This window comes from Leptonychotes weddellii, chromosome 1 (genome assembly GCF_054177405.1).
Source record: "Leptonychotes weddellii isolate Sample4059 chromosome 1, ASM5417740v2, whole genome shotgun sequence".
NCBI classification, from domain to species: domain Eukaryota; kingdom Metazoa; phylum Chordata; class Mammalia; order Carnivora; family Phocidae; genus Leptonychotes; species Leptonychotes weddellii.
Window position 1 is genome coordinate 130,303,772 of NC_138369.1, and position 18,888 is coordinate 130,322,659.

Consider the following 18,888-nt stretch of genomic DNA (forward strand, 5'->3'; position numbering starts at 1 on the left):
GGTCTATAAAAAGGAAAAGATTTAAAAAAAATACTCTTTATTTTGTACTTAGGGGAAATCTCTAAACTTTTATCCATTACTGGTAATGGGAACACAGATTTGGAGAAAAACATTTCCATTTACTCTGAAAGACAAAATGGCAGGGAAAGCCAGGCCTACATGTGCTCTAATTGTCTAGGGCTTATAACTTTATGAGGGTTGTCACTCCGTGGCAAGCCATGCTGGAGGTCCTATTTCTCTAACCCAAGATAGTTTCTAGCCAAGAAGGGGTTGGAAGTTGATTCAATGTTCTCGGTGGAGGTGTTGGTTCTACTCCCATACCCCTGGAGCCCTACAGTGGAAGAAAGGCCCCTGACAATGTTTTAGTCTCCCTGTCTCTAGAGAGACTGCTGCTAAGGTTACAGGGCTGCTTTTACTTCCGGATGGAACAGCCACCGCCCAGGAGCCCTGGGGCCAGGCAGAGGTGGGTCCTGGAGTTGTTACCATCACTCATTTGCTCTAAGCCAGCCATATACAGTGACTGGGGAGCAGGTCACCCACCAGACCACACCTAGTCCGTGATTTTGCCGAAGCCTCAAGGGAAGAACAGGTTCTAGTAGAAGAACCAGATGAAGAGAATAAAGGGAAAAGAAAAAGAGGGAAGAGGGAGGAAGGAGAAACAAAAGAGGGAGAAACTAAAACTAAAAGGGTTCTTGTCTTTCAGCTAGGAATCGGCCACTCTTCATAACGCCATTTTCCATGAGGAAAAAAAAAGTTGTTGTTGTTGTTTTAAATATCTAGGTCAAGTTTTCTATAAAAATTGAGCTGAATAAATGTCCTTTTTGTCTTTAAGTTGGGAGGGGACACCCAGAGATGCTCTCACATCACCATTTATCCTTGACTGACCAGTCACTTTAGCAAGGTCACTGTTATAGAACACATTTAAAAAGACAATCATTATAGCAAATAGGACAACAATAGCTGCTTCTACCTCCATGCTAGTATTAGGGTCAAGATCATCACACTCTGACTCCTCGGAACTGTTCGTCTCCTTGAAGGGCAGCATGAGGAGGGGGAAGAAAGAGAACACAGTTAGAACACAGGCAGCTTTTGCTGGAGAGGGAGGAGAACTTCAGAAGGGCATGAGCAATGGGAAATTGGGCAGAGAAAAAAAACCAAGTGCTTCTAAGGTGGGGGTGCTGATCACCCAGGGTGGCAGCATGCTCTTTCCGGGCCGGGGGGTGGGGGTGGGTAGCTGGGATCGTGTGCTGCCACACATCTCATGGGAAACAGCAGTGGAAGAAGCAACCACATGAAGCATGAGTGCTGTAGAATTTAAATTCTTGTCTTCTGTGAGGCTGGGACTTCCCTGAGGAAAGTGAAGAAGGGAATACAATTTCTTTTCCCCAAGAAGGACGTTAGCATGGGTTTCAGTTGTTCTTATTTTGCTCAGGAAGGGGAAAAAGTGCCAGGTGGATAATCACACATTATAACGATGTTCAGCATCAGAAGTCTTATTCTCACCGTCCAGAGTCAGATCCTTTTCAGAGGGCCCAATGTAAAGAAAACAGATCACATCGTTTCAAGATGGGGGGGTGGGCAATATGAGTCTGCCGAAGCTTAGAATCAATGGGTTCATAGTAAGAGGTGGATTATTACAAAACAGTAACTTGGGCTTGCCAATGTGCCTCCCCTTCCCTGCCCATGTGTAGGCCTGAAAATGATGTCGTCTGAATTCTGGGGAAAAGAAATGAAACTTTAGCAAGGCCATAGTGGCCCTTAAATTCCAAACCTTGGACTTCACAGGGTTGGAGGTTTGGCAAGCACCCCTAATCTCCTTACCCTGCATGTATTTTCAAACCTAGGATACTGAATGGGCAGCTTTGAGAACTTCAGTATGAATCAAGCATCTTGCATTTTTATGAGAATAATGCTACAGAAAATTTTGTTATAAAACATGTGCACAGTATAAAGAGAAAGGTATAAAAGAAAAAAAAGATACTTACTTATTTGAATCGAAGTTGCCAGGAGAAATAAAAAATAAAAAATAAATTGATCTTGCATGCAAAATCCTGCTAGACTACTTCCCCTCTGGTCCCCACACTGGGAAAAAAAAATCCCCATCCACCCAAATTGACTTGTGAGATGCTGCAGGGTGGGAGTAGATGAGAGGTGGGACACAGCTCTGGAAGACCTTACTCACTTTAACAGAGACTTTGTTGCCCAGAATATCCTTGGGTTTACGAGGCCCTGTGGCTTCATTTTTACCCGTGTTCTCCACTTCCGCCCGCTTTCTCATTCGTAGAGTATGCCATGAACATGACTTCCTGTTGTACCAAAAAATGCACCAATCAAAATGGCAGGTCAGGGCAGAGTGAGGCAGTGGGTGGGCCCGCCACCCTTGGGTGAGTCAGTAGGTGAGGTGCTCCAGTTAAGCCCCAGCTTCAGAGGCCCCAAACCTGCACGCCAGCTCCTGTGGTGGCTGGTGGCCGATCTCGCCTCCAATAGGGAGTGAGTGAGGATGTGCTTTGACCCCTCCTGAGAGATGTGCAAGTTGGCTGCCGCACTTGAGGAAAATATGAGTACTGGGTTATTAAACTCTACCAAGGAAAGTTTTTATATCATACTGATGAAGCCTTAGAGGACTGAGGAATTCCCTTCTGAGCAATATGGTGGATGGTGGAAGAATGAGGTGCGGAGGGGGTGGGTAAAACAGGAAAGATAAGAGAAGTAGATTTTATAATGCATAAGCTACTGGTATTTTCCCAGGACCAGACATAAAGACCCAAAAGGATGATTTTGACGTTTTCATCTCATTATTTACATTTGGGCTGTGGCTACTCCCAAACACTGTAGTACCGATAGGACTTTTTTCTAGGGCATTTGACTTAATGCACAGTTGAACACCACTCATTTATCGTTATTTTAGGATGAAGGTTTCTTGTTCTATGTCCTCCACATCACTCAGTGTTTGTGAATAAAGAGCTCTGTCGAGCACTAAGAGGTCCTAGAGTTTTCCTGTCGGGAGAAGACCCATTACATGCTCTCAGGGTGGTGGGGGCAGCAATATCCTAACTCCTTCCTTTCCACAAGGGGGTTGGAAGCTACTTCACAGACCTGTAAAGACAAGCTCAGAGCAGAGCTCTTGAGTTCCACATGTCAGGACTCAAAAACACAGACACCAAAAGCCAAGTCACAAACAGCATTAGTGACCCTGGGCAGGCATCATCAATTTCAGGTGTGGTCACAGAATTTGGATGAAGTTCTATCATTGTCTGGAATAGGTGAGGTTGGCCTCCCTTCCGTGTCTCCTTGTCAAATTTAGGCCTTTGCAGACAGAGCTTGATGAAAAGAGCCTTCATTAAGGGAAAGAGGAGAGGGAGAGAGAGAGAGAGAAAGAGAGACATAAGATTTAGGAGGAGGGAGCATGTTCTAATATGTCAGGAGTTTTAGGATGTCTTGAAGGTGTTTCCAAAATATTTATCACTAATACACATGTTCAATGGTCACCCTTCTGAGTAGGAAAGAGTAATAATAGTCATGTTCTCAGATTTCAGGGGGAAGTGGGCTCCATCAGAAAGCCAGAATCTCTTGGCCAGACCTTCTCTTGTACCTCCTGAACAGGCAGGCTCCCTAGCATACCAGCAACTTCCTTCGGTTGTACCTGTGTGAGAACCAGTCGTGGAAACTAACTTTAGACAGTATCACTGTTAACTTCAGACATTCACCTCATATCTTTACCCCCAGAATCCACATCCCTGACTCAGTCTGAGAACACCTTGAGTCAGGGAAGTCCATGCTACAAAGACTCCTAGGGTGGACAGCAGAGTGAGCGTGTGTGTGAGTGTGGGGTGTGTTCCTACGTTTATTACAACCCTCTGGGGGTCATTTCAGTATGCTTGGTGAGAAACTAGAAATGTTACAAATAATGTTCAGAAGGAAGACTCAGAGTAGTATCAGCCGCAGGACAGACTCAATTTCACATTCTTCTTCCCAGAAGAAGTTGTCATCATGGTTTGGGGAGCTTCCATCTCTTGGCCACAGGCCCGGGAACTGATGTGGAGACAGGGTTTCAGTGACATTTATGCTGGAGGCATCCCAACCAACTCTGACTCCTGTAGTCATAGTAGGCCCTGGGGAGGGTGTGGTAAGTGTCCTTCACTGATAAATACTGACAACCATTTCAAGTCCATGCCTCTGCTCCACACCTGCCAACCCTTGTGCATGAAGGGCTGACAAGGAACCAGAATGACCCATTCGTATTTGGATCTCTTCTCTTTTGCCCAGCCTGACATCCCTCCTACCTTCCCTCCCATGGAAGGTATGAAAAAGTGATCAAAAGACGCAAAAGTGAGGAAGAAGTCCTGAGTGCCTGAATAATTAGGTCACAAATCATGACAAGTTAGCTCTGTAAGTTAACTGACTAATAAGAACTTCAATGCTTTGAGGGCCTTTATTTCCAAAGCTTCTTAAAAGGTACCAAAACCAAATGTCTTTTGAATAAAATGACTTGGGCCTATTGTGCCTTAGAGGCCACCACTGATTTCCAGCTGAGCCTGTGGTTACCTAGAAAGGCCAGGGTGAGATCAGTCCCCTCTATCCCCTGAGTTAGAGAAAGGGCCAAAGAAGCGCTGTTCTGTTGGTGCCCCTGTTCAGCTATCTCGTGGGGAGTTCCTTCCACCTCTGCCATGGATGGCCACACAGCATGGAAAACGGGGGGTGCAAGCCAAACATTGCCTCGTACATCAGTCATTACTTTACGACAGCACCTCAAGGGCACCCAGCTGGACAGCATCCAATCTGTACCATTCCACATCTCAGGGGTTAGAGACAGAGATATTACAGGGGCCGCTGAAGGGAAGGCTAGTATTGGAGCTTTAGTGACTAAAGCACTTTTTGTGTAGGAAAACACTGCCAATGCATTCAACCGATTCCTAAAATATAGAAAAGAAAAAAAAAAAAAGAAGAAGAATAGTTTGCACATTTAAAATTCCCGGAATAGTGAAATAGGGGAAAAAGGGTCAACTAGTCTTTAGCCTCATTAAAACATGCTCATGGTGAAAATTTATTTTACATATTTAAAATAGTACATTTAAAATTATTAGTTACATTACAGGTACAATGATGAACATTGTGACTCTCCATTTATATTGCACAACCTGACTTCATCCATATGGGGTTCTTTAAATAGTGCAAAATACTTTATACAGGAATGTGTTCGGAAGGGTCTTCGCAACCAAAATAAGGAAAAGAAATATCTTACAAATTACCATGAACATATATTAAAGTGACAGGGGAGGGGAGAAATTAAAAAAAAAAAATGTTACAATCTGTACAGAGGAATTGCCACAGACAACCAAAAAGTTCCCCCCTCTCTCCTGGGAGAAGCAGCAGGCCTCTGACCTATACAGGTCTGGCATTCGTGCTAAGGTAATTTTTTGGTGTCAATCAAAAAGAAAAAAAAAAAATATATATATATATATCAGTAACTTAATACAATATAAATAAAGTCCAGTCCAGTGAATCCTGTGGTGGGTCAAATGGAGCAACGGAAGGCAAGCCTTTGTCATCTAGGGTTTCAGTAGGGTTCTTTTCTTAATGGGGGAGGGGAGGAAAAAAAAAACGAACAGAAAATTATAAACGAAAAGGGAAAAAAAAAACGAAAACCAAAAACCAAAAACCCACAGCCACTACTGTCAACAACAACAACAAAAGCCTGGAACAATCCAGCCTGGCTGCCCCATGCTGCGTGTGGCTCCAGCGCTCGAACATTGGTTCCGGTGGCACTGTCGAGAATAAGCAGCAGGAATTCCCTAGCGTGTGTTTGCATTTTTTGTGTTCTTTGTTTGGTTTTGATTTTTTAATCCACACAATCCTCTCCCGGGGAAGCCAACGAGGCACTTACTTGATGCTTCCGTCACTATTTTCTGCGGCCGCCGTGGCTTTGGGGAGGGGCGCCAGGACGCTGCCTGGGACCCAGCCCTCGGCCGCCGGGGAGCGGTCGCTGGCAGGCTGGTACACCAGGCACATGTTCTGCTGGTTGACGGCGAGGACCTGGACCACCTCACCTTGGCTCACACAGATTTCGTTCTCCTTCAGTGCATAGTAATCTTTGATCACGGCCATGGATGAGGTCCCATTGCAGCCTCCCAGGTCGCCCTGCTAAGAGACAAGGGCAAGAGGGACACGGACACAAGGAGGCCGTTCACATCCCTCTGCGTGGTTAAAGGCCAACCCTCTACTAGCAGGGTAAACAGCAGGCAGAACATTATCTTGAGCGATAAAATGATATCTATGAACATGCTTTGAAAATCTACTTTTTATAATGATGTTGCATATAATATTATAATCAAGGATGAATAGGTAGAGAACTGTCTAGACTAGGGAACATAAACACCTTCCACCTGGAAGCCTCCCTAGCATGCAACTTTCCCACCGGCATCCTCTAATGTATAGAAGAGGGTGGCACAGGTACACAGAGACATAAGCCCCTGGGCAGAGTGACGTCGGGGCAAAGGTCAGGTCAGGGTCACAACCCCCTAGCAGAAAGCAGACACTTCGAAACATTTTTTTCTTCCTTTTGCGTTGGTCTTATGCTACATTCTGATCTTCTTTGAAGCAGGAGTAACAATGAGACATTAGCCCAGTTCAACTGGCAAGACCATGACCTACCCTGACCCAACCCCAGTGGGAACAAAACTTCTCTGGCTCCGCCCATATTCATTAATACAAGAGGTCCGGCCTCTGGGGCCTTTTCATATGACTACACCAGGAAAGCTGCTTCTAGACCTGTATCTCCTAGTGAGGCCTGGCTACCTCATACACCATGATCAGAGCCAGAAATTCTTCAGTAAGTTTGACAAAAGGCCAATATGACTTCAACTAACTCACAAGGGTAATTTTTAATGTAGAAAATCATTTTTAGGTAATGTGATGAAATAGGTCAGTACAGTTATTCTAATACAGAATTGAACTTAGACATTAACAGTTGATTTTTAAAAAACTTATCTTAGTTTTTATTAATAGATCATTAAAAAATTAATATCATCTAATAATTTGGATAAAACTACAAGATCAGAACACGTAAGGAAAAATGTAAGTAAAAAAAAAATCTATTCAAAGATCCATTAAGTTCTAGAGGCAACCGGGGCCTAATGAGATTAATGAACTTGCTAAGGTTCTAGAACAAGTGGGTTGCAGAATTTGGAATGGGAACCAGATTGCCTGAATTCCTAATCTAGCACTTTTCCCATTTATTCTCACACCTACCACTTGGTAGGGTCAAAACAGCTGTGTAGACTGGATATACAGTTAATTCTACGCTGCTCTCGTGGTGCTGTTTGAATTGTGGATTATCTGTGAAAAATGTCTCATCCAAGGTTGCTACTCCCATTCACACTCACAATGAGCAATTTCCCCTTGCTGTATCAGCCAGTGGATGGCGAAGGACTATGAACTCACTTCAGCAGCTCATCATTAGAAAGGGTGACCTCTTTAAGCTGTCAAACAGTAGAGTTGTGACTTTTAGTGATCCAAACTACAACTACTCTAATTTGGTATAGGTCATCGTTGCCACGACAATATTTCCTTATATTTGCAGAGTTTCTGCAGATGACAACAGCCCTTTGACACAGAGTGTCTGAGCAGAGGGAACTGGTCTAACTCACTCAATTTGCAGGGGAAGAAAGAGAAATAATTGAGACTCGGCTGTATTTAGTGGGTTGCTTCTGGTCAAATGAGAGGCATAAAAAGAAGCTACTTCCTCAAGTGAGCCCAGAGGCTGCGCCCTCAGGGTGTTGAGGGTGGGGATAAGGTGCTGTCACTTACCTTGCTGGCCTCAAACTTGTCCCCAGGTTGGTGGTAGTCAAACCCTGGACTGCCATTGGAGGTAGATATCTTCAGGGGTGGCAGAGGTGGGTTATAGCTGGAGCCCTTTGGGGGCTTCTCAGAGCCCGTGGGGACAGAGGAGTAGGGCCTGGGGCTGGCTTGGGGAACCCTGGATGGCTGGGACCTCATCACGGCTGTGTTCCGTTCTTTCCGTTGATACTCAATGGGCGACTGTAGGGCTGTAGGGTAAGAGTGGATGGTTACTCTGAGCTCCAGGAATCCCACAAGGATTTGGAAGCTTATTACACAGAGGCTTTGTGCCAGGCATTGAGGTGTTACATGAGGAAGACACTACCCTTGTTTTTAAGGAATTTATAATCTCCTGTGAGAACTAAGAAAGCTACCTTAATGAGGAAAATGCAAACACGAAGTGATGCCCTATGTGAGTGCACAGTGTTGTGCAAAAGCAGGGAGAGAAGGCTTTGTGTGTGTGCGCATGGGTGTATGGGCCTATGGGGATTGGGTGGTGATACGCTTCAGACTCTGCAGGATGTAGGCAAGTGTGAAGTGTGTCTGGAGAACGGGACGGAGTCAGATGACCTGCAGCAGAAGGCCAGGTGTCTCCGTGGAGGAAGAGGAGATGAGACAGGTAAGGGAGGTTATGGGTGCCATGGCTGAAAAATCTACAAAGCCAGGCTAATGAGTCTGGGTGTAATTCTGAAGATCATGAAAAGTGATTGGATTAAATGAACTTGAACATTTTAAATTCTCTCACCAGAGCCACACCTGAAGAACATTAACCTTGTGGCAGTTGGGAGGAGGAGGTATTGGAGAGGCTGATTCAGAAACCATGAGATAGTGACCAGCAAGAGACCCAAGCAGAGTAGAGCTGGTGAGAATGTAGAATGGCTATGAGGTGACATGTGTTCTGGAGGGAGATTAGAATCTGCCACAGCCTTGATGCAAGGAGGAGACAAGGGCTGAGGGTCACTCCAATTTGGAGACTGGCAGAATGGTAGTTAGTGGAACTCAGGAGACAGAGGAAACGTGAGCTTTGTTTTACAGAGTTTCAGATAAGAAAGTTCCAAGGCCTGAGTACTAAAGAGGGATAGCCAGGCAAAAGCCATGCAGGTCAAACTCTGTCATAATGACTTCAAGGGCTGGCCCACTTTTGTCATTTTTATCAGGATTCTCTGTAACAAATATTTAAGTGGGTTAACAGCTGGGGCCTTTCAATTATAGGGATATTTCTATAGTGATAAGCATGTACTTTGGTAGGACTCAACATAGGGCCACCATTCTTCATCTTTGAGGTCTCAGGAGGCCCTGCGATGCCTGCACATGTCTCTGTAAGCAAAAGGCTGGCCCTGCTCTATCATCACAGCCTTATCCCTTGAGTGTGTCAAAGTACTGGGCTCCTGCCAGAGCTCAGCTTTTCTCCCTGGACAATATTCTGTAGGTATTAAATATTTAAGAATTGATAATGTAGTTCAGTAATAGCTCCATAACTCCCTATAATTAAGAGAAAGGTCTCTTGGAACCATGTAAAAGTCTGGATCATGGACTACACCCAAAGAAATGCAGTTCCAAGTTTTAAGTAGATGGCAGAGAATTTTGAAGCAAGCCTCATCAACCTGACTGTATGAATCAGTATCCATCACATGGAATTGGGGTATTACCTGATTATATATGTAATAACTGTGCTGAAGTGTTTCAAAATAATATGGCTTTTTAAATGAGCTACACAGACAGCCTTTGTTCTTCCACCAGTCTCAGTCTGCATTACTCAGGTCTTAGGATCAGGGAAGCTATGCATCTCCTGGGAGGGTTTGTTTCTACCTGATATATAGCATCTTATGCCTGATCCTGTTTCTTCCTTTGCTTTGTTTGCTAGGGAGCTCATAGATAAATGTGTGCCCTACCACCAGCGACTATACTGTAGTTTATGGTTAAAAGCCTAATTTTAAGTTATAGGGTTCTGGGTTCAAGTCCTTGTTCTATTACCTACTGTTTTTGTGACCTTGGACAAGCTTATTAACCTCTCTGACTCCTTTCCCTCACCTGAAAAATACAGGATGATAGGACTCACCTTTCCATGTTGACATGAGGATGAAATGTGATAATACATGTGAATACATGCTTAGCATTGTGCCTGTCTCAGAGAAGGGACTCAATGGTACGAGCCATTGTTGTTACTTCAATTATTGCTGGTTTCATTTTTTTCTTGTCTTTTGTACTGAATTGATAAACTTAAAAATCTCATTTCAGCTTAGAATCTATCAGAAATTCTTAACTACTGAAAAAAAAAAAGAAATTCTTAACTACTGGAATACAATTTATACATGTATTTTATATATGTGCACCTTTTACATAAAATTATTTTATCAGCATAGGTGTTAATTCAAAGTTCTACATTCAGGGGAAACTGTAAACTATATACAACTTCTGCTGCTGTCCCTCAGGGCTGGGTTGGTGTTTAATTTTAGACTTTTCAGAGCCCTAGAGATGACAAAGTTTTTTTCATCAAACTGTTCTACAGTTGGGGGGCCTAGGGGCATGACCCCAAAATACTCTCACACTTACAGTGTGAAATTGCTTTGAAGTTTCATGTTTATCTTGCTGTATAATTTCCTTTTATATGTTTTAAAATAAATACAATGTGTTAAATCCCTTACATGCAGTCAGACTGAGATTGTAGGGAGCTGTGCCATGTTTTCCTGCTTCCCGTACTGCTGACTGGCACACCAGAGCACGTGCCGATGTGGGCAGAGTAGACTGTCCCTCCTTTTCACAAAATGAGCCAACAGAGGCCCACAGAAACATCATGACTTGCCCATGGTCCTCAACTGGTATGTTACCTTTAATCTTTCCCCACAGCATTCAGGTCAACGCTGGACACCCAACAAGGGCTGTTTGCGCCATTTGAAAGAGTCCAGATTCCAGTACTGGCAAGAGGTGACACGTCTGACAGTGGACCTGTGTGCATGCATGCACGTGCGTGTACATACAAGCATATGTGCTTGGTGAGTCTGTGTGTGTGTGTATGTGTGTGTACGTACAGGCATATGTGCTTGCTGAGTGTCTGGGGTAACTTCATTTCTGGTGACATTCTGCTTTCAACTTCCAGCTCTGTTTCTGCTCAGAGAGACTTCTGAGTGCATCAACTTGAAAGATGAGCACCGGTTTAAAACTGTACACTTCCTGTCACATGCTAAGCTCAACGTGGAGACAACCCCAGCAGCGAAAAGAAATAAAGAAACTTAAACAAGGTAGCAGCGCCATTTCACTTCGGTTCCCACCACCAGTTAGGGGACTCCTGCAGGGTCCATAGAGAGCTACACTCTCTGTAATCATGAGTTGTGGGAAGTTTCAAGATATTACTGAAATTTAGAGTTTAGGGATCACCTCTCCTTTGAAAGGGCTCAAGTTGGCTAGCAAGAGGACCTCTGTAGGCTCTCTCACTGATCTGTCAAACTCCCAGTGAACACTAAGTAACACCAGAGAACCTGTGAAAACACCAACCATTAGCCACCAAATGGGAAAACATAGTACTCTGATAGCCCCTGAGACAAGGAGGATGTGCCCAACTCAGACTTCTGCCACAATCATTACGAGCTGGCACGGGTGGCCACAAGGCATAGACCCCATGGCTAGGCTCTAAGAGAACAGCTCTTCTTTTGGAAAGATGGGGCTTCTTTATCATGTTCCATCTGTTCCACTGACATACCCAGGTTCAGAAAAATTCTCAACAAAGTGTTTCTGAAAACTACAAGTTTATCATCCTTACAAAATGTCATCCGGGCTCATGAAGTCACCGTTAAGCCCAGACCCAAGGAAACTCAGAGGTGTGGGGTTCCCTGAAAATGGCCCTGTTAGAAGCCAGGCCCAGTACCTACCATTTAAGAAGTCTCGCTGTGTTTCTAAGACTTGATTGATGTCCTGTACCCAGGCCTGCTGGATGTCCGCGTTGGCGGCTTGCAGAATGACCCTCTCAGAAGTCTCTCTATTCATGAGCGCAAACTTACAGGGGTCATTGTCCACGTTCTCCTCCAGGACCAAGTAATTCATCTGGAAGAAACCAAGTTCAATCTTTTCATATTTAAGTGGTTTAAAAAAAAAAAATCAACAACATACTACAGTTCCTCCAAGTTTTTATTTCAGGAGATATTCCCAAAATTTTGTCCTGGGTCTAATAGCTAAATCCTTTGGTTTCTGACTCTGAGTGAATGACATGATCCTGGAGAACCTGCAGGATCTGTAGGACCTACTCTCAGCCTGTCTCTTTCTCTCAAAATATTTAACCTTCAACCCACAGCTTCTTTGGCTGAAAGACTGTCAACGTTCTGAATCCATACTCATCACTCCAGGTCTCTGTCTTTGGGAAGCAGCTCCCAGGACTGGCTCTTCCCTGCCCTCGGTCATCCCCACTGGGAGCCTTACCTTGATGCTTCTTTTGAACATGTAGCCCGGGGTGAGTGATCCCTTCCTTAGCAGTTCACTGAAGATGACGATTTGCTCAAAGAGGAACACGCGCCTCTCCTTGGTTCGGGACTGCATGCCTGCGTCCAGCTCAATCACATAGAACGTGTCCTGCTGCAGCAGCTTCCCCTGCGCGGTCAGGGTGCCCTGATGGAAGCAAGTGCTGGGGTGAAGGAAGTGAAAAATGGGGAGGGGGCCACAGCCCTCTGGGCCTACAAGACTGGCCCCCCTGAGGACACAGACAGCAGACCTGACACTAAAAGCCTCAGGACACTAGTAAGAGACTGAATTAGGACCGATCCATTCAGATGGGGCAGACACAGATCCCTGGGGGTGGGGGGGGGGAGGGGGAGGGAAAGAAGGCTAGGAAACCACTAGGAAAGAAGCAGCTCTAAGAAAATGCCAGAAGGGAGGAAGATAAAATCATTAGCTAGAAAGATGTTCAGGAATTATCCTGGCTCTTCTTATTTTTTATTAAAAGGAAAACAGAAAGTGGGTGACACCTGTAGCCTTTCTGTCCTCAAAGCTCTGAGAAATGTTGTCTGCTTGGCTCCCTTGCAGCATGGGCCAAGGACCTCGGGTACTCTTATGGTCATGAACCTAGAACCAACCTGTGGCCAAGGGAAGTGATGTAGGCAGGAATGCAAGTAATCTTAATGAGTTGGGCTCCTCTCATCTCCTTCTATTATTTGAGGATGGAGTCTTAGTTAGAATTAGTCTAATTCTGAAGTCTTAGTCTCCTGCTACCGATCAACAGGTACAGCTGGAGTACCATATACAGGTGTCCATGTTTTACAAGCTGGTAGATATTTTTCTGGGTCTTGAGATCCTTCTTAAAATGCTTTGAGCTAGCAGGCCACTTGCCAGCCTACATAGGGGGAGCCTATTTGGTTTGATTTTCAGAGACATCTTCACATCTTCAAAGGGAATGAGGTCCAACCCAGCAGGTCTTCACAGATGTGATTGGAGAGCCTTGCTTTCCCTGCTGTTCTGCAGCAAGAACACGCTGACACCTGATATCTGATAGCAGCTAGAGGGCCTCCTCTGAACCATACTCTCTCAGGTGATGACTTTTGCCCTTTAGTAAAAATGTGGGCCATTCTCTGCACATGATGCCTTATTCCAAACAGTACCCAGCACAGGGGTCATTTTTCTTTTCTATTCCCGAGAAACACCTGCCCTCTGCTTGGATCATGGCTCCTTACTGTCAAGGTCACCAGCCAAACAGGCTTATCTTTACCCTGGTCCAAAGTTAATATTAAGCCAGTGACCAGCTAGCCAGGAAAGCTCTAAAAGCTCTATTAACATTACGTAAGAGCCTGACCCATGAATTATAGCCCTGCCAATACTGAAGGGAAGGCTAGAGGATTTATAAGAGAGAGAATCTAAGTGAGGAGGCAAACTTCTCCCAGGCCCAAAGCCCTGGACTTCAGAAGGGACAGAGGATGTTCATGGTCCTTCTTAATTAGCTGAAGGAATGCAAAGCAGATTCTCTGAGACTTGATGGAAAAAGGAGATGGTGGTGCTTGATTGAAAAGAGAAGATAATTCTGCAGTCTGTGTCTGGCCTTCTGTGTACACACGTGTGCATGCACAACGCAGTTCCTGTGGAGTCTAACATGAGTTAGACGGTCAGATGCTGATTTCCTGTCAGTGGTCAGTGCCTCCAAAGACCCAGAGAAAGTCAAGCCAGACTCCTCCTCAGAAACTTGTGGACATCAAGGCTTAAGAGCAAAAGGAATTACTTGGTTTGTTCAGAATAGCTTCAGACCTAGCATAGCCCCAAGGGAAAAAGTGTAAAACTTCATCCAGTATGACTAGTGAAAAGCTGTAAGAACTGAGTATAGGGGCACCTGGGTGGCTCAGTCGTTAAGCGTCTGCCTTCAGCTCAGGTCATGATCCCAGGGTCCTGGGATCGAGCCCCACATTGGGCTCCCTGCTCAGCGGGAACCCTGCTTCTCCCTCTCCCACTCCCCCTGCTTGTGTTCCCTCTCTCGCTGTCTCTCTCTCTGTTAAATAAATAAATAAAATCTTTTAAAAAAAGGAACTCAGGGTATATTTCTGCTGCAAACCCCTGCTTGCTCTAATGCCTCAGGTCTACCATAGAGAACCGGGAATCTATGGAAAATAAACAGTAAAGAAAAACCTCCACATAGTTCCTGGTCACAGGAACAAAGCAGTGGCAGACAGGGACACCAGGAAGGGCTGGGAGGGCAAGGAGGACAAGAGAATTGGGCTCAAGAACATTATGAATCCAACTCAGTAACCCAAACCTGAATGTAGCATCTCCTAAATTTACTTATAGACCACTCTGCCTTATTTCTATTCTATTCTATTCTATTCTATTCTATTCTATTCTATTCTATTCTATTCTATCCTAATTTAGCCGGGGGGGGGGGGAGGAACGCTATTATTTCTTTATTATCTCAACTTCTAGGAACCCCTTTTCTCTAGAAAGAAATAATAAAATCTTAGGTTGCAGAATTACCAGGAAACAGGATGAGAAGATCCACATCTTTCTCTAAGGGGTTCAACAATTATTAAATGCCAGTCAATAATTGTGTCAGTTCCAATTTTATCATATTAATATCCAAAACAGATTATATGTAGCATATGAGGTTTGGATATAAACTAATGGCAGCCACTTATCAAGGTTATGGTAGGAAAGTCCATTTTTTCTTCAAAGGTTCACTGTTATGAGTTGAATTGCTCCACCTCCACCCCCTTCATATGTTGAAGTCCTGACCCCGGGTATCTCAGAATGTGACCATATTGGAAGACAGGATCTTTACAGAGAGCATCAAATTAAAGTGAGGTCATTAGGGTGAGCTTTACTCGAACATGACTGGTGTCCTCATAAAAAGGGGAAATTTGGACATAGAAAAATGTACAGAGGGAAGACAGTGTGAAGACACAGGAAGAATGCCATGTGAACATGACGATGGCCATTCACAGGCCAAGGAGACAGGCCTGAACAGATCTGTCCCTCACAACCCTCAGGAGAAACCATCACTGCCTATACCTTGATCTCGGACTCCTTGCCTCTGGAAAAGTGAGATGATAAATTCTGTTGTTTAAGCCACCCAGTCTGTGGGACTTGTTATGGCAGCCCTAGCAAACTAGTTATTCACTGAAGCCAACATTCTGGGGACATCTAGCTGTTTCTCCTAAGACTTGATTCTCTTTTTCAAAGAATAGAAATATGCACACGTTTTAAAGCTTTAAATGTTCATTTAACTAAAAAGCCAGCCATTATGTAGACCTAGAACCACTCTCTCAAAAAAAAAAAAAAAGAAAGAAAAAGAAAAAGTGTTCCATTTTCCCTCTGGTGCTACTTCCATCCCCTAGTCCCACTCTCCCTCACATTCCCCGCACTCACGTCCCAAGCAAGAAAGCAAAGCAAAGAGGTCACTGCCAGGTCCACAGTTATAAGGAATTTTGGGTCTTTCCAACCCCCTTGGAATTGTGACTCCAGTTTGGTAGACTGCTCTGTAGCTTCCTCTGACTGCCCTATTACTGGACATCCTAAATAGATACATCTTTTGGGCCCACGAGCCAGAGGGGCCTGGCATGAAGGCACAGATGGTGAGTGGAGGCGGCAGAGGAGGTGGGCACAGGGCTTCAAAGGGAAGCTGCCTCATTGCCCCAGCTCCTGTTGTCCAGAAGAGAGAAGGCTTGGAAGCATTCCTTAAGGGCTCACCTCAAAGCCCTGCAGGCGTCCCAGATTCATCATGTCATTGCAGCGTTTTGGAACAAGGCACATTAACTCCACGGCTTTCTGCGGGAGAGAACAATAGCAGCTCAGGAGCAGGATGAGCACTCAGGCAGGAAGCTTAGGGCAATTCTGTGCTGGAAGACAGGGACCTCCTAGGGGCTCCCTGATTCTAGGAAAGGACACTGGTAGAGCAGTATGGAGCCCACTCCTAGAGCAGTATGGGATTTTCTGTTGGGGTATTGGTCCTCAGTGCAGGGCCCCATGTGAATCAGTGACCACATGTGGGGAGGCTACCCAGCCAGCCTTTTCCTCCTTCCCACTTTTATTTAGCAATTCTCTTTCCTTCTCATATTTTCTTTCTTCTCTCTGTTGCTTCTTGGCTGCCTAAGCAACAGCTTAGCCTGGCTTGTGAAACACTATAGGTTTTAACCTAAAATAACCTGCCAGAATGGTCTGTAACCTCTCCGGCTTATAATAATCCCCATGGTGACATTGTCTCAAAGGACTTCACTTAGGGAGTAATCCTCAGGGGTAGGGGAGGGAGTGAAAACAGGATATTTTATGTGTTGAACTCAAATAGTACCTGGATTCATGGATGAAACTGCACACTGAAACACTGAATCTCTGAAGGATGTTAGAGGACTCAAATACCCGCCCCCCCTTCCCACCATGTCACTGGAGCCACATGGAGAACACGAGTGGGGTGAAACTCTGGTCTGTCCCAGGACAGAATTCTCGGGTTATAGAAAAACACTCAGTGTTTATTACTATTTGCCATTCCCCATCCTGTCGAGCAGCTGCTTGCAAGGGGCTCTCACTGAGAGGACTCTGCCTGGACCCTTGGTCCTCGAGAGCCAGTTCTTCTCCCTTAGAGACACACATCTAACGCTGTCGCCGAGAACAGCCAGTGTTGCAAGCAGAAGACTCACCTCGATATCGGAACACTCCAAACCAGCCTTCTCACTGTATCTCAGGAAGTCCTAGCAAGTGGGGGGAGCGGGGAAGGGTGCAGGATGGTGACATCAGTTAGGAAAATAGAGCACTATTAAAAATCCAGCATCATAAAACCTCCGATGACACCCAGACAACTTTCCTCCCCAACAGACACGGCAGTGCGTTGTAGAAGCTGAGATACGAACTTATGAGTCATATTGGAAACAACTGGAGAAAAACCCCCAAATACTCAAAGATTAAAAGCTGTGGGAAAAGCAAGGGGGCGGGGAGGGAGGGAAGACGTGAGAAGGAGACTGTAAGCATGAAGAGAGGGGGGGGTTATGTCCAGAAAGGCTGGGAGAAAGGAAAGCTCAATCTCTCTCTTCCATTTACCTCAAATTCTATAAGACAAACCCAATTAAACCATTTTTAAAAAGTAAAATATGATCAAATTTTAGGTATTACTCATCTAAGCTTTCCAGGGCCTTGCCTTGGCTCTTCTTTCTCCTCGTGGTCACTCTGATTTTATGTTACTATTTTTTATTTTGTAAAGGTCCCAAGTCGGTGACAAAGAGAGTGCATTGAAAGAAAATGAACTAACCTCCAACCTTAAAGGCAGGAATGACATGCGTGCGATTTATTTGGGGGCAGAGCTGACACAAGTAACAGACAAGGCAAGGTAACAGCCCACAGACGCCCCCCAGTTCACGGGAAAGGTGTGGTGGAGACAGAGCCTCACGCTGACCTGCTCCCCAACTCGGAGCCTGAGAAGACCCTTCTCCGGCCCTGACTCAGGCTCACAGCTCTCTTACCTTGAGGAGCAACTGGTATTTTGTGATTCTCTGAATGGGCTTGATAAGGAAGTCGCTAAGCGTCAGCCTTTGATTTATCTCCTGTTTCACCTCCTGGAACACAAGGGAGCTACGTTAGAAGAAAAAGGAGCCAAAGGACTGGGGTCCTGGGGATTAGGGGGCAAGGTGAGAAGGACAGGCCCTCACGTTTGCTAATGAAGTTTTAGAACCCTCAGAGCGGGGGAGAGGGAGAGTTGCCCACACAGCTGCTAACGTGTTATGAACGACACATAACGGCCACCTTCTGCAGGTCGGGCACTTTCCCACCCCGCGTCCTCTCACTCCGGCCCTGGGGGACACGCCGGAGCGGGTATTCCGTTCCCTCTGCTGCTCCAGGGTCACGTCAGAAGGGCTTCTCCTAGGATCTGCGAGCAGTCGGCTGAGGGCTCTTCCCGAGGCGCAGCCTTGCCTCTCTCTCCTCCCCCCAGAGCGGCGCTTCCGGGCCGGGGCACAACAGACGCTCGCAGGTGCTTGACGGAACCTCCGCCGCGGGAGCGGACAGCCTGACTGAGGAGCGGGGCGCGGGCCTGCGCTGGGGACGGTCCCGGAAGGGGGGCACCGAGCTCCTGAAGCGTGTCCCCGTCATTCCACACACGGGCCGCCGGGCCGCCTCAGCTCCAGCCATGGGAACTGAGCCAAGCCAGTGGCTCCCCGGAAGGGGTCCCGGCGCTGGGAGGGGGGGTGGGGTGGGGAGCTGTGGCTGGACGATGGCTGGCCTTTCGGACTGCGGCTGCCTCGGCCCGAGTTGCTTCCCCGCCCCCGTCTCGGCGAAGCCCGAGCAGCTTACTTCGAAGTAAGCGTCGTACTCGGCGACGATGTACTCGGAGCGCGGCTTGTTCTGGCAGTACCACACGTAGATGTGCAGCTTCCGCTCCTGCAGAGGCAGACGGCGGGCGCTCAGGCGGCCGCCCCCCGCGGGCCCCGCCTCAGAGCACCACGGCCCCCACGCCCCGCGCTCTGGGGACACCGGCGGTTAAATACCACGGACGCAAGAGGACACGCAGTAGGCAACAGCCCATCTCACCAAAAAAAAAAAGCCCTCAGGGAGGGGCGAGAAGGCAGGCAAGTGGCGAGAAGAGCGGGAGAGGGGAGGAATTTTCGAAGG

General features: G+C 46.2%; 1 protein-coding gene across 1 annotated transcript in view; it reads right to left on the reverse strand.

Annotated features, from left to right (window-relative positions):
- The window catches only part of KALRN (kalirin RhoGEF kinase), a 535,107-nt gene that overhangs the window by 38,448 nt on the left and 477,771 nt on the right, over positions 1 to 18,888 (reverse strand). The window contains exons 41-50 of the mRNA XM_081815029.1: positions 18,571 to 18,657; positions 17,745 to 17,837; positions 16,929 to 16,979; positions 15,985 to 16,062; positions 12,247 to 12,432; positions 11,703 to 11,874; positions 7,807 to 8,045; positions 5,885 to 6,141; positions 2,183 to 2,306; positions 971 to 1,030 (exon numbers count right to left, since the gene is read on the reverse strand). Of these exons, the coding sequence (XP_081671155.1) occupies positions 971 to 1,030; positions 2,183 to 2,306; positions 5,885 to 6,141; positions 7,807 to 8,045; positions 11,703 to 11,874; positions 12,247 to 12,432; positions 15,985 to 16,062; positions 16,929 to 16,979; positions 17,745 to 17,837; positions 18,571 to 18,657 (1,347 nt within the window). The remainder of the gene's footprint in view (positions 1 to 970; positions 1,031 to 2,182; positions 2,307 to 5,884; positions 6,142 to 7,806; positions 8,046 to 11,702; positions 11,875 to 12,246; positions 12,433 to 15,984; positions 16,063 to 16,928; positions 16,980 to 17,744; positions 17,838 to 18,570; positions 18,658 to 18,888) is intronic.